The sequence below is a fragment of the Dunckerocampus dactyliophorus genome, chromosome 6 (genome assembly GCF_027744805.1).
Source record: "Dunckerocampus dactyliophorus isolate RoL2022-P2 chromosome 6, RoL_Ddac_1.1, whole genome shotgun sequence".
Classification (NCBI taxonomy): Eukaryota; Metazoa; Chordata; class Actinopteri; order Syngnathiformes; family Syngnathidae; genus Dunckerocampus; species Dunckerocampus dactyliophorus.
In genome coordinates, this window is record NC_072824.1 from 15,351,764 (window position 1) to 15,366,100 (window position 14,337).

The following is a 14,337-nucleotide window of genomic DNA, read 5'->3' on the forward strand; positions in this document are numbered from 1 at the left end:
ATGGTGAACAGGTCAGCTCAATTTTCTGTATGATCTCCGAGTAAACGCTCTTGCAGACGTCTTGGAAGAGAATAGCAGGGAAACCCACACAAAGCTTATCAGAGAAGCCTGTGTTGATCAGTGGCTCAGATAACACATTTTAAGCCCAGCTGTAGTCAACACTACTGATGCCAACTCCTGTTTAAAAGCAACTTACATTTTAAGATTATTAGGGATTTTGCAAACAGAAACAGATAAATTGCAGCAAACTCGCACAGGGAACTGTCAGTGCCTTGACCAACACAGCATGCTGGGTGATGGAGATTGGCACATTTGTGTCCTGCAAACGCAAAATAAACATGAATCTTTGAGGGGGCCAGGTTGAAGGATTTATTAGATAAAGGGAGCGTATGCAAGGATTTTCTGAGCAAACCACAGCTAGTCAAACCTCTCGGTCTATATTCATACGCTACACAGTTATAGTTAGTGAGATAACAGGTGTGCTTTTGGATAAAACACTGTATCAGAACAAGGACACTACTTCTTGGTATTTTAAACATAAGTTATTATTAACTACTACTACTGGTTACATTGTAAAATGGGACGAACAAGAACAAACTTGAGAGGTACTCCACCCTTAAGTCCCAAGTGAACAGCCCAGACAATTAAATGTGTATACAAGCGGCCAGGACTATAATATCCACCATCATTTATTTTTAAAAACATCTGCCTGATATGTTTTTTTTTTCCAATAAGTTCCATATTTTTCACAGTTGGCGTTCACATGGCAAGCTACGATACGATCGATAAATAGTGTGTGTGTGTGCGTGTGTGTGTGTGTATGTGCGGTGGCTGCCAGTCTTCACAGCAGAGTGTGGCAGTTTACCGTCGTCCTCCCGAGGTGCACGAGTGCACACACACACAGGGCAAACATGAGCTAACACAATGCAAATCTTTTCTTTCTAGAAGGAGTCCATGGCCTTGAATTCGCTGAGGGCCTGCACTGGAGAGATGTGTTTCTTCTGAGAGCCTCGTCGCACGCGGGTTTGGCACTCCTCCGGCTTCTCCCTCTTCACCAGCGGCTTCTTCTCAGGAGCTTTCATGCGCCAGGACACCACGGGCGAGTTGACGGCAGCGGTCCCGTATACTTTCTGGTACTTGGTAGAGGCCACGTAGGAGGCTTTGACGGTCAGGACCACGGCGTTCATGAGGTTCTTGGCCGCCTGAATGAGGGAGGTGGCGCTATCCAGCTGAGAGAGAGAGAGAGAAACACTATTACGGTCTCATGTTTGGTGGGCACCAGGGTTCGGATGATCGCCATGAAACTTGACCAAATGAACTGTACTAGCAGTTTTAACCGAACCAAACATGACAAGCGTGAACACACTCTTAAGGTCAAGTCCAATGAGTCAGTGTTTCTATGCATTCGGTGTGAGGGAACATCATCACAGCTGGGCGGGAGTCTTTGCCGCAAACTGTCAATTAAGCGGCATCCTCCTTTAGCGGCCCCTAATGAGAGGAGGCAGGGTCAGGTGTACTCGCTTTCCGTCTGTTTTGTTTGGCTGACATTTAAGGGTCGGCGGCCGGTGGGCTTCCATGGACCGCACGCTGAGACAAGTCAACTGCTTAGATTTAATGAGTGTGGACTCCAGCTGACCACCATGAAAAGTGTAAATCTCAGCAGCATGCACACATCCCACATGGGATGAACATTTCAAGTAAAGACCAGCAAGATCATTAAAGAGAGAGCGGGAAACCTCAACACATGAAAGGCTCCAATTTTAATTTGACAAAACAGAAATAGAATGTAAAGTTCTTCATGCACTGCTTTTTCATTTATTTTGTCAATTACGCTCCAAAACTGTGGAGGATAATCTCTTGAAAACGAGCATTTAAAGTTTTCTTTTTATGCATTTTTTTTAATTCTTTAAATTCTGTGGTCATAGACAAGTTTTGGAAACAACTGAAATTGTGTGCAGCCGCACGGTGGCCTAGTGGTTAGCATGCTGGCCACACAGTCAGGAGATCTGGAAGATCTCTCTAGTTCTTTTGGGCATCTCTGTGTGGAGTTTGCATGTTCTCCCCGTGCGTGCGTGGGTTTTCTTCGGGTTCTCCGGCTTCCTCCCACATTACATGCATGTTAGGTTAATTGGTGACTCTAAATTGTCCATAGGTATGAATGTGAGTGTGAATGGTTGTTTGTCTATATGTGACCTGCGATTGGCTGCCGACCAGTCCAAGGTGTCCCCCACCTCTCGACTGAAGTCAGCTGGGATAGGCCCAGCATACCCCGCGACCCTAGTGAGGATAAGCGGCAGAGAAAATGAATGGATGAAATAATGTGCTCCAGCTTTTGTAAATATATATTTTTACATGTGTCTGCTGTTTAAAAAAAACAAGCTTTTTACATCCATTCATCTTATATGCTGCTTGTGAACTGAAGGGGCTGGTCAATGCGCTACGACAGTCAGCCAGCGGCGTCGTCGCGGCTCAAAGATTTTTGTGGATGTGCACATCTATGGAGTTATATTTGTGCCTTAACTTTGAGGCAGCAAAGGCAGACTTTGAGCCCTATTAACGTGCAATAATTCCTGTTGTGGGCGCAAGCACATCGCTGCAGCGCTCTGTCACTCCCTCCCTTTCTTGCTCAACCGTTTAGCTAGCACGGGGGGAGCGTGTCGAGGTGTACCAGGCGAGTCGGTGTACTAGTGTACCTCCGGCCAGGTCTTGGGGACTGGGCTCTTTGCTGGTGCTCGCGGGTTACTGCCCGGATAGCGACGAGGCGTACAGGCGTGTTCAGTGGACAAAATGCGTGCCTGTTGGTCGCCCTCCAGGAGGTGAGGGCTCTGATAGTATGATAATACATGTAATAAAAACAAATGTTCTCGCGATAGACCGGCAAAGTCACAAAGATCGACTAGTAGCTCATGATCGACAAGTTGGTGACGCCTGATTTCGAGTCTCCAGTTAACTGAGTATGCATGGAACCCTTGATCTCCTGTTATGAGCAATGAGGGGTTGCATTCAAAGACATCTTCGTAATTTAAGGTAAATTTACTTGTTTTCAGTGTATTTTCCAGCATACATCCGAATTAAGAGTTACGAAGTGAGTAATAAGAATATCCACATCATGTTTTTCTTTAACTTCCTGTTTATTTACACACATACACACATTATAGAGCTGTTTTTGTGATGTTCGGAGTGTCCCTGAATGCATTTCACTTTCTTGTAATGAGAATGTGTCGTTCCCAGAATGAACAGACTAGAGACGTGTGAGTTGGAGATATGGTGTTGGAATTGTACTGCTGTTGTTGTGTTCAGGTCAGAAAGAAGTTAGAAAAGAGTTTCAGACTCTGTGTGACTGTGTGGGAACGCGCCATTATGCTCCATTGTGCTATGTGCTCAACTGTGCTTATGATGACTGAAGTCTGCCGTCACAACAGAGAGACGTGCCTGCTCTGGTGCGCATGCGTTCATTACATTAAAAAATGTAACATAATTAATGAAACGAATTAGTTACCGCCGTTAACGCGTTATTTTTGACAGCCCCAGGCTTTACCATTCTTTCTGTAATACAATAAGTTGGAGAAGTATATTTTAGCATTCCAAATACATTTGAGTTAAATAGCCTCTACTTCCTGGTGTTTTAACCACTACAGAAACATAAAAGAAAATGATGTTGGTAATTACCACTACTGTTGATTTAAGGGAGCCTTGGCATAAACCTTACATTGGGTGGTTGTTAAGAATTGTACATTTCATTTCATTGTTTTGTATTTCAAGAAATAACACCACCCTGGTAGCCGGTATATTCTCATTAAGTTGATCGGTGAATGAGCATTTGAAAAAAGTGCACTATAAACAAACCCAGTGTACACTCATTTATATGCAACGTGTAAAATCACGTGGCTGCATCAACATCTTCTGTTCACCGCGTTGTGATTGTCATGAATAAAAGTCACTTTCTGGTCCATGAAGCAAAAGACGTGCTGTTTTGAAGTGATGAATCAATGAAGAGCCACTGAGAGAAGATGAATGGATTGGAGCTGACTGGTCGCTGATTTAAAATGCCTTCTTTTCTGGATGTCTTTAATAATTATTCGGTAATAGATTGTTAAATATTAAAGGCTAATTGAACCAAGATAATGGGGTCATTGAGACTGAAAAAAGCCTACTATGCATTTTTTTTCGATGTTGTTGGATGGAATCGGCTCAGAAATGTATGCATTTGCAAGAAGCCATCTCTTGGCCCTCTGACCTTCACCCAGACCTTTAACTGAGCATAGTGACAGACCACCTCAGTGGGGAGTATAAAACAGAACTTAAGTGCCGTGCTAGGGTCCAAAAGGTGACAATGACATGTGGACACTTGCTGTACTTACCCCTGACACAATGAGCTCCCCGCCAAGATTCTGCACTTCAGCTTTCACTTTACTGCAGATGTTGAGTTGATGACAGTACAGTGCGATTCTCTGCAAGTAGGCCAGAAGATCCTGTTTGCAGGCCGAATCTGGACACTGGATAGAAAACAAAACAGTGGAAATGAGAGTGGGGAGGTGTCTTTGACTTTTGACATATGCAGGCAAGTGTGGGATGAGATGTCCCAGTGTCTCACTTGTTAACCAAAACCCAACTCCAATCCCAACTGTAATCCCCCAAGCCCAAACACTAACCCCAATGCAAAACCAACATCCGAACACTAAGCATAACTCTAACTCCAACACCAACCTAAGCCCTAACACACTAACCCGAACCCCTATCCCCAACGCTAACCAACAACTAAGCCTAAACCTAACCATAACCAAAGCTTAAACAAAACCCGAAGACTAACCCCAACCAAAATCGTAGAGCCGGCACCCAACGCTAACCAAAACCCTACAGCTATCCCCACTAGATATGTTTGTTTTTGTATCTAAATGTGCAACACTAATTGTCTCAGTGGTGTCCAACGGAGAGCAGAAAACAGCCCAGAGAAAAACTGTGGTGGCTCCATCATTTTGTCAATGATAACTCTGCAGTACAGCACACTCAGGCACATGAAGATGATGTTGATGCCAGACACATTATGATGAAGGACACCTCAAAAGGAAATTGGAATTGTGCTGCAGCGAGACAAAGTCGGTCATAAAACACACATTCCTGCTGATTCTGTGTGCCTCACTGCCGGTATTAAGGCGCCTTTACCTGCGGTGTGCCTCTTTCGCTGTGTACATCCTGTGACAATAAATATACATGAGTTAACAACTGGCGCAACAGCTGGTGCGACCCGTTTCCTTACAAACAATGTGTTTAAAGCATTTGAAAGTAAATACTTTTGGGCATTTTTTTTAATCACCTGCTAACAGGGACACATTTACTTCATCAAGTTATGATGAATGTTTTAACATTTGTTTTTTTAGTTATAAAACACAAACTAGAAGAACACTCAGTAGAGTGGCCAAACAATCCTTGTTTGTTTGAAAAATCCAAAGAAGTGGACTGCAATAATGGAAAGTAGCAATAAATGATAACGATAACCCCTAACCCAAAGATGAACCAAAACTGTAAATCCCCAAACCTAACCCCACCCACCCAAAACCCTAACCAAAACTCTAAATCCCTAAACCTAACCCTAACGAAAACTTTAAACCCCTAATCTTAAACCCAATATTAATCAAAACCCTAAATAAAACTCTAACCCCAACCGTAACCAAAATCCTAACCAAAAATGTTAACCCCATAACCCAACCCTAACCAAAACATTAAACCCGTAACCTCCACTTTAACCAAAACCTAACCAAAACTCTAAACCCATAACTCTATCCCCAACCAAAACTATAAACCTCTAAACTTAACCTTCACCCTAACCACTAACCTAACCCTAACCGAAACTCCAACACCTACCCCTAATCATAAGCACAAGCACTGATTGTATTAGCACTATTATTCAGCTATTGTTAGCAAAACAATCCCAAACAAACAAAAAGAGATTTTTCCCTAGAGAAATTATTATTTTATATTATAAGTGGGTCTTTACCCCAAAAAGGAAATCTGAAAATAGCCTCCTCAGATTTTGAACTCAGACAGAAAAAAATATAAAACCACCCTTGTTTCTTCAGTTTATTGATCCATTTTAATCCTTGGTACAACCAAAGGTACGTTTGTTTGGAAAAAAGATAATGATGATAACAAATATAGCTCATAAGGGTTTAATTTAAGAGCTGATATCGAGCAACTTCAATGGTTTTCTTGATAATAACCAAAATCACTTAAGTTCTTACATGAATCGCTATAGCATTGTACTGCCAAAATATGTAACTCTTATGAGCTATTTTTATTGTCATTGTTATATTTGTCCAAACAAAGGTACCTTTAGTTGTATCAGGCATTAAAATGAACACGAAACTGAAAAAACAAGGGTGGTCTAATCATTTTTCCCCAGAGTCTTTGAGTCCCAGATTCGCCCATGGTCAACTAAGTCCTCACCCACCAAACCCCACCCCATGGGTTATCACTTGGAGAGGAAAGAAGGAAACAACAGCCTTCTTTTAGATATTAATATTAAACACTCCTAACTAGGGCATTCAGCAGCACTGTGCGGGGGAAATGCAGAGCTCATTTTCTTGGTTTGTGGGCTCCGGCAGTGGGGGAGACGGCACAAAGCGCTGTGATATGAATATACCCCCATCAGGGCAGCTATCCTGCCCACTCATTTTGAAGCCGTTTCTCAGAGGAAAAGCTGATATTGGTGGGAAAACCCAACCAAAAGACTTCCTGTCTTAGTTTCTTAACCTAAAAATGTAATTTTAAGTAAATGTGTACTGTATCTGTAGCTATGGCCACTATAAGAGCAGTCAAGGGTCTTCCTGCAAGTGTGTGAAAGCCGCCAGTAGTGCAGCTGCATCTTATAGAGCAGCCACTGAGGCAGAGGGAAGCTTCTCCTTGGGCGTAATCACTGCTAACTGCACTTCACACTGCTGGCACTCATAAACACATACACACTTCTGCCGCAGGCTTGTTTGATGCACACATGACACAATAGTTCCCTTCTGTACTGTTGACTGATTGCTGTCCATCGCTACTATACTGACTCCCTGTTGAAGTAAATAAACACTATGCACCTTCTCCTAACATTCTGTCTCGCAATGTTTTGGAATTACAGTATTTAGTTTGTTTCAGTTCAGAGGTGCCAGAAATGTTCCCATTTTTGGGTTTTGTTTGTTATATAACGAGACCCAAAACAAACAAAATGTGTTTCTAGTGGATAATTCAGGAGGATGGTGTCCAAACAACAGCCGCACACTATCACAGTAAGGCAACATGTCATCTGTACGAAAAAAAAAAAAAATGTTAATTTTGATTAAATTTGCTTTCTTTTTTACTGGAATTATGACAACTTTACTCCATTACTCTTATTTCTACTTCATTGCGTATCCAGTACAGGTCAAAGGCAATGAAGACATTTAAAAAGAAGGAAAGCACATTTGAAGTGAAAGCATTATGACAGATTCCAGTCGTGCATGTTACACACTGTTACGAAATATGCCTTCCAGCACACTGGACCACTGCAGTGATGTCATGTCACCTTCTACTTTCTTCAACAAAGCTGGCTGGTTTTGGATTTGGACATCCAGTGTCTGACACCAAACACCCAGACTGCTGAGTTCTTGCGGTGAATAATGCAAAAGAAACTCTTGGTAGGAGTTGAAGGCTGTTTAACAATTTAACATCCTATCTTATTAGGATGCCAATCTGATAGGGGTACGCAAAGTTTAAAGTACCTCACATTTCAGTAAGCATCTTCTCAAGGGACATTACTATAGAAATAAAACCCTAATATAACTTAGAGTTGTCAGTGTACTGTAGAGGGCGGCAACATTTGAACGTAATATAGCATTTTTATCCGTTCTTTCTGCTTTGAGTACGTGCCCTACACCGACGTAACACACGCACGTGCATTAGTTATGTTTGTTGTCAGCTAATGATAGCAATTTGGCAAAGTTTAGCTGCTAACAATAGCTACAGTCATAACCACACAATGACTCAAAAATGACCGTGGCTTTACGGAGACTGCTTTTGTGTGTGCACACATGCTATGGACACGTGTGTGTATGTGAGACAGCGGTGTGTGACATCAACGAACGCCAGTTCCGCCAGTACAGCCAAGTCCCTTTAAGCTAAAACAAAGCGACTGACTCCTTGAGCGATCACACCTGAACACTGATGGCCAAAAAAACAAAACAACTTAGTAACAGTTTTCATATCTGAAGACTGTGACCCTTGCAAGCCTCTTTAAATGATGTTTTGGGGACACCACTGAATTGCACATCAGACACATTGGGATTAACTGCTGCCATTGGAGGTGACTTGAGGATAAGGGGAAGAAGGATCAACAATAAAGATACTCAACTTTCTCTCATTCTTTGGGACCTTCAATATTGGTTGGAGTGGCTCTATCCTTAATTGGCATAGATAGATGATTGCTTATTCCAATGGATTCCTCACTTGGACCGTCCTACTGGGGAACCAAATGCATGGCCAAAAATAGTCAGCAACAAGCCCAGAATTAATTACTGTTGAACCATTTAAAAATTAAGCTTATTTACAAAACAGAACATTTTCTCAGCTTTGGGAAGTCTTTATGTAATAAAAGCTGAGACCTAGCTGTTGACTCTAGTGTTATTGCATTTGCTGACGACACCACACAGATTATAATTATCTTGATCAGATCAGATTGTCTCGACTTTGAGAGACTGAATTTAACAATAATTGGGCCTCATTGACGAAACGTTCTTACGCACAAATGTGTTCTTAAAGCCTTCTTACGAAGATTTTTGGCATTCACGAAATGTGTTCTTAACTCACAGTTCTTAGATCTAAGAACAAATTCTACGAACGCTCAGGAGGCTGGCTGGACGTGCGCTGCGTAGAGAGAGAATGTAAAGAGACCATTAGATTTATTTGCTGAAAGCGACGAATATTTGATGTCCCGCTTCAGGCTTCAGGCTTCCCTCTCTGTTCTTGCAGGTGTGCAGGATCATCAGAATAACATGGCAATGAAACGTGGTGTGCCTATTGCGCACGAGCACCCCCAGATAACGACATGCGCCCCCAGCCACAGCTTGAGCCAGAGCACGGGGCTGCTGTATTAATTAGGCAGCGTCTAATCAAATGTAACCACAGAAAAAATAAATTGTCACACACAAACTATGTACAGTATTTTGACTTTATTTTTCCATCATATTTGTATAAATATTTTGTAGAGTTTCCGAAATGGTTTGGTTTCTGATTGATGGCCTGCCTCCCGTTTCCTCCGGATCCCTCCGGTGCAGTCCAATCTTTTTTTTTGACTCTGATTTTAAGTCAAACCACTTCTTTTTAACCTCTGCAGTGGCGCGTTTCTCCGTGGAAACGGCATTTATGTTGCCTGCAATGGTGCTCCATGCCGACTCTTTTTGGATGGCCTGATGACCGGTGGATACACGTGAAAATAAGGTGGTCTTGTGTTCAGTCACTCCTTGTAAAAGCACCTCTATTTCAGTAGAATTGAAGTTTTTCTTCTGTTTGTTGTCCAGCTGCTCCTCAGTCTTGCCCTTGTGCTTTGGCATCTTGGCCTCCAGCTGCCTGTTGCGCACGGCACATTTTTTACCTTATATAGGAAATAATAGGCGGTGACCTATGCAAATTAGGGCTCACATGCACGGGCATCGCAGTTGGCATTCGTCAACCTAAGAACACCGGTGCGAATGATTATCCCTACTTAAGAAGGTGTCGTGAATGTGGCGCAGTTTCCAACCCGCGCCTTCTTAAGTACAGTTCTTGAGAAGACTTTTAAAAAGATGTTCGTGAATGAGGCCCATTGTTTGTAATCGGTAAGTAACTACAGTCAGTGAGGCGCTCTCAAAGATGGCTATACAATATCGACCTGACTTGGAAAAGCACAGAAAAATAAGCATTGCCATAGTGAAACGGACAGTTAAATGGAAGGTTTTTCAATGTCAAGTGCTGTGCTTAAATGACTCTGGAAGACCACCCCTGCAAAGCACCCCCAACACCTATCTACTCTTCCTTTGGAACATTTTCTACTGCTTCACACATGCTCATCAATGGGGGCTGATGTGGAGTCGTTGTGACAAGGTTTGCTACTTAAGAGAGCTGTCTGAAAGCACCAGAGCTGCATTGAAATTGTCACGGCCCAGTGAACAGGTTATCTGGAATAATGTGCAAAGGCAAAATACATGTCGACATATGGAATAATTCTTCATTTCACTGTCACATCTGCATGCTTGGAGACGGTTTTGCTATTTTAACTGTATTGAACCAGATGGCAAATTAATTTTTTTAACTATGCCTAATAATTAGGGATGTTCCGATCAGGGTTTTATGCTGCCGGTTCCGATACCGATCATCCAAGAGCGAGATTGGCCGATACCGATCACATGAATCACCTGTACATTTTTCAGTTGAATTTATTTCAATTTCTTGGGACATGGAACATCACTTCTCTGGCGGGGAAGGAGCCCGAACTTGTGAGAGAGGTTGAGACATTCCGACTAGATATAGTCGGACTCACCTCGACCCACAGTTTGGGTTCTGGATCCAAACTCCTCGAGAGGGGCTGGACCTTGTTCTACTCTGGAGTTGCTGCAGGGGAGAGGCGTCAAGCTGGTGTGGGCTTATTAATAGCCCCCCGGCTTAGTGCCTCTGTGTTGGAGTCATCCCCGGTTAACGAGAGGGTCATTTCCCTACGCCTTCGGGTTGGGGAAAGGGTCCTGTCTGTCGTTTGTGTGTACGCGCCAAACGGCAGTTCAGAGTACCCAGCCTTCCTGGAGTCCATCAGAGGGGTGCTGGAGAGCACCCCAACTGGTGACTCTGTTGTTTTACAGGGAGACTTCAACGCCCATGTGGGCAATGACAGTGTGAACTGGAGGGGCGTGATTGGGAGGAACGGCCTCCCCGATCTGAACCCGTGCGGTGTGATGTTGTTGGACTTCTGTGCGAACCACAGTTTGTCCATCACAAACACCATGTTCCAGCATAAGGATGTCCATAAGTGCACATGGCACCAGGACACCCTAGGCCGCAGGTCTATGATCGACTTTGTAGTCGTATCATCAGACCTGCGTCCACATGTTTTGGACACACGGGTAAAGAGAGGGGCTGAGCTGTCAACTGATCACCACCTGGTGATGAGTTGGATTAGACGGCGGGGGAGGATGCCGGACAGACCCGGGAGACCCAAACGTGTAGTGAGGGTGTGCTGGGAACGTTTGGCAGAGTCTCCTGTTCGTCGAGTCTTCAGCTCTCACCTCCGGCAGGGCTTCTCCTGCATCCCAGGGGAGGACGAGGATATCGAGTCCGAATGGGCTCTATTCCGTGCCTCCATTGCTGAGGCAGCCGATCGGAGCTGCGGCCGCAAGGTGGTCGGTGCCAGTCGTGGCGGCAAGCCCCGAACCCGATGGTGGACACCAGAGGGCAGGGCTGCCGTCAAGCTGAAGAAGGAGTCCTATCGAGCATGGATGGCTTGTGGGACTCCTTAAGCAGCTGACGGGTACCGGCAGGCCAAGCGGCACGCGGCTTCGGCGGTGGTCGAGGCAAAAACTCGGGTGTGGGAGGAGTTCGGTGAGGCCATGGAACACTACTTTCGGTCGGCCTCGAAGAGGTTCTGGCAAACCGTCCGGCGCCTCAGAAAGGGGAAGCAGTGCCCGGTCCACACTGTTTACAGTGGGGACGGGAGCCTGCTGACTTCAACTGAGGATATAGTTGGGCGGTGGAAGGAATACTTTGAGGCCCTTCTCAATCCCACTGACATACCTTCCATAGAGGAAGCAGAGACTGAGGATACGAACGCGGACAGTTCCATCACCGTGGCTGAGGTAGCTGGGGTAGTCAAAACGCTCCCCAGTGGCAAAGCTCCGGGGGTGGACGAGTTTCGCCCTGAATTCCTCAAGGCTCTGGATGTTGCGGGACTGTCTTGGCTGACACGTCTCTTCAACATTGTGTGGAAGTTGGGAACAGTACCTCTAGATTGGCAGACTGGGGTGGTGGTCCCCCTTTTCAAGAAGGGTGACTGGAGGGTGTGTTCCAACTATAGGGGGATCACACTCCTCAGCCTCCCTGGGAAAGTCTATTCCAGGGTGCTGGAAAGAAGGGTACGACCGTTAATCAAACCTCGGCTACAGGAGGTGCAATGTGGTTTTCGTCCTGGTCGCGGAACACTGGACCAGCTCTACACCCTTGCAAGGGTCCTGGAGGGTACTTGGGAGTTTGCCCAACCTGTCTACATGTGCTTTGTGGACCTGGAAAAGGCATTCGACCGTGTCCCTCGCGGTGTCCTTGTACAACCGGAGCAGGAGCCTGGTTCGCATTGCCAGTAGTAAGTCAAGCCTGTTTCCGGTGAACGTTGGCCTCCGCCAAGGCTGCCCTTTGTCACCGATTCTGTTTATAATTTTCATGGACAGAATTTCTAGGCGCAGCCAAGGTGTCGAGGGAGTCTAGTTCGGGGGCACTAGGATCTCATCTCTGCTATTTGCAGACGATGTGGTCCTGATGGCCTCATCGGGCTATGACCTGCAGCGTTTACTGGGACGGTTTGCATCTGAGTGTGAAGCTTCTGGGATGAGACTCAGCACCTCCAAATCCGAGGCCATGGTTCTCAGTCGGAAAAGGGTGGATTGCTCCTGAAAAGGGTTGTGAATGAGGTCCTGCCCCAGGTGGAGGAGTTCAAGTATCTCGGGGTCTTGTTCACGAGTGAGGGAAGGTTGGAGCGTGAGGTCGATAGGCGGATCGGCGCAGCATCTGCAGTAATGCGGTCGCTGTACCGGACCGTCGTGGTGAAGAGAGAGCTGAGCCGGAAGGCAAAGCTCTCAATTTACCGTTCGATCTATGTTCCCACCCTCACCTATGGTCATGAGCTTTAGGTCATGACCGAAAGAACGAGATCGCGGATACAAGTGGCTGAAATGAGTTTTCTTCGTAGGGTAGCGGGACTCACCCTAAAAGACAGGGTGAGGAGCTCGGTTATCCGGGAGGAGCTCAGAGTAGAGCCGCTGCTCCTTCACATCGAGAGGAGCCAGCTGAGGTGGCTCGGGCATCTAGTCCGGATGCCTCCCGGACGCCTCCCTGGTGAGGTATTTCGGGCATGCCCAGCCGGGAGAAGGCCCCGGGGAAGACCTAGGATACGCTGGAGGGATTATGTCTCACAGCTGGCCTGGGAACGCCTTGGTGTCCTCCCGGTGGAGCTGGAGGAGGTGGTCGGGGACCGGGAAGTCTGGGCTTCCCTACTGAGACTGCTGCCCCTGCGACCCGGACCCGGATAAGCGGAGGAAAATGGAATGGAATGGAATTTATTTCAATTTATGATGAGTGGTATTGGTCAAGGGCGCCGTTAGACAATTCCAAGTGCCCCTGGCAAATAGGTAATTATTAAAAAAGTAAACGTTTGGGTGGATTGTCTCTTTTTTTGCCTTTATTTGTGTGAAACAATTTTTGTACTATTTGACACAAACCTGAATTTAATTTGATCCATTTTTTGAAGTAAAATGAATACAAGGGAAATAAATTGCTCAATAATTATTGTTTTAGTGCAAGATAACAAAATTAACAGAATAAGATAATACAAATAAATATATTTATTAAATATAAATCTGTCCTGCTCAACTTAAAACAGAATAAACTGAGTATCCACGTTGCAAGGGTGTCTAACTTTCATCACTATTCGAGCTGTCAACTATTTGTGTTTTATTTATGACTGGTAACATTTAAATTGATAGATAGAAACTTTATTTTTCTCAAAGAGAAATTCACAAATTCATTACTTCATTTACCAAGCAGAGCTCCACTGAAACAGTGTGGCCGTCGTCTTTATGCTATTTTGTGGTCATTTGTCATTAAAATAAAAGGCATAAAGTCTGCAGTTCTAATAAAAAAACTATTAAGAGTTGAAGCATATTTTCTTTGACCCTTTGGTGAGCTACCCCTGTCATACTATCACCATGATAAGGCTGGACACACTATGGGTTTATGCTCATTAAACAAGACATAATTAGTATAATGACAACAAGAAAGTAAAGTTGTTGAAAAAGTTAGCACATGCCCCATGAACGTGGTAGTTACTTGTGGCTTCCCCGTGGGACAAAAACCATCTCTGAACTAACTGCATTGCTTGTTTGTTTTAAAAACACAATTTCACTGTGCTAACAAGTCACATTTGGAGTCCCAAGACCAGAAGCTAGGCGGATACTCAAAGTACAGCTAGTGACAGTTAGGCAAAGCGTGTAAACAAAGATGCAAGAATAGTCAAGCGGAGATAGGCTTGGTAAGGAAGTGATCAAACATACTGACATTAATTGGTGTAGCCCAGGGGCCTTCAAATGAGTA

At 44.7% G+C, this 14,337-nt stretch overlaps 1 protein-coding gene across 3 annotated transcripts in view; it reads right to left on the reverse strand.

Annotated features, from left to right (window-relative positions):
* Nucleotides 1–327: 327 nt before the first annotated feature.
* The window catches only part of ctnna2 (catenin (cadherin-associated protein), alpha 2), a 316,834-nt gene continuing 302,824 nt past the window's right edge, over nucleotides 328–14,337 (reverse strand). For all 3 annotated transcript variants that reach the window (XM_054779585.1, XM_054779584.1, XM_054779586.1), the window contains 2 exons: nucleotides 4,362–4,496; nucleotides 328–1,229 (listed from right to left, as the gene is read on the reverse strand). In XM_054779585.1, the coding sequence (XP_054635560.1) occupies nucleotides 942–1,229; nucleotides 4,362–4,496 (423 nt within the window). In that variant the 3' untranslated portion in view covers nucleotides 328–941. The remainder of the gene's footprint in view (nucleotides 1,230–4,361; nucleotides 4,497–14,337) is intronic.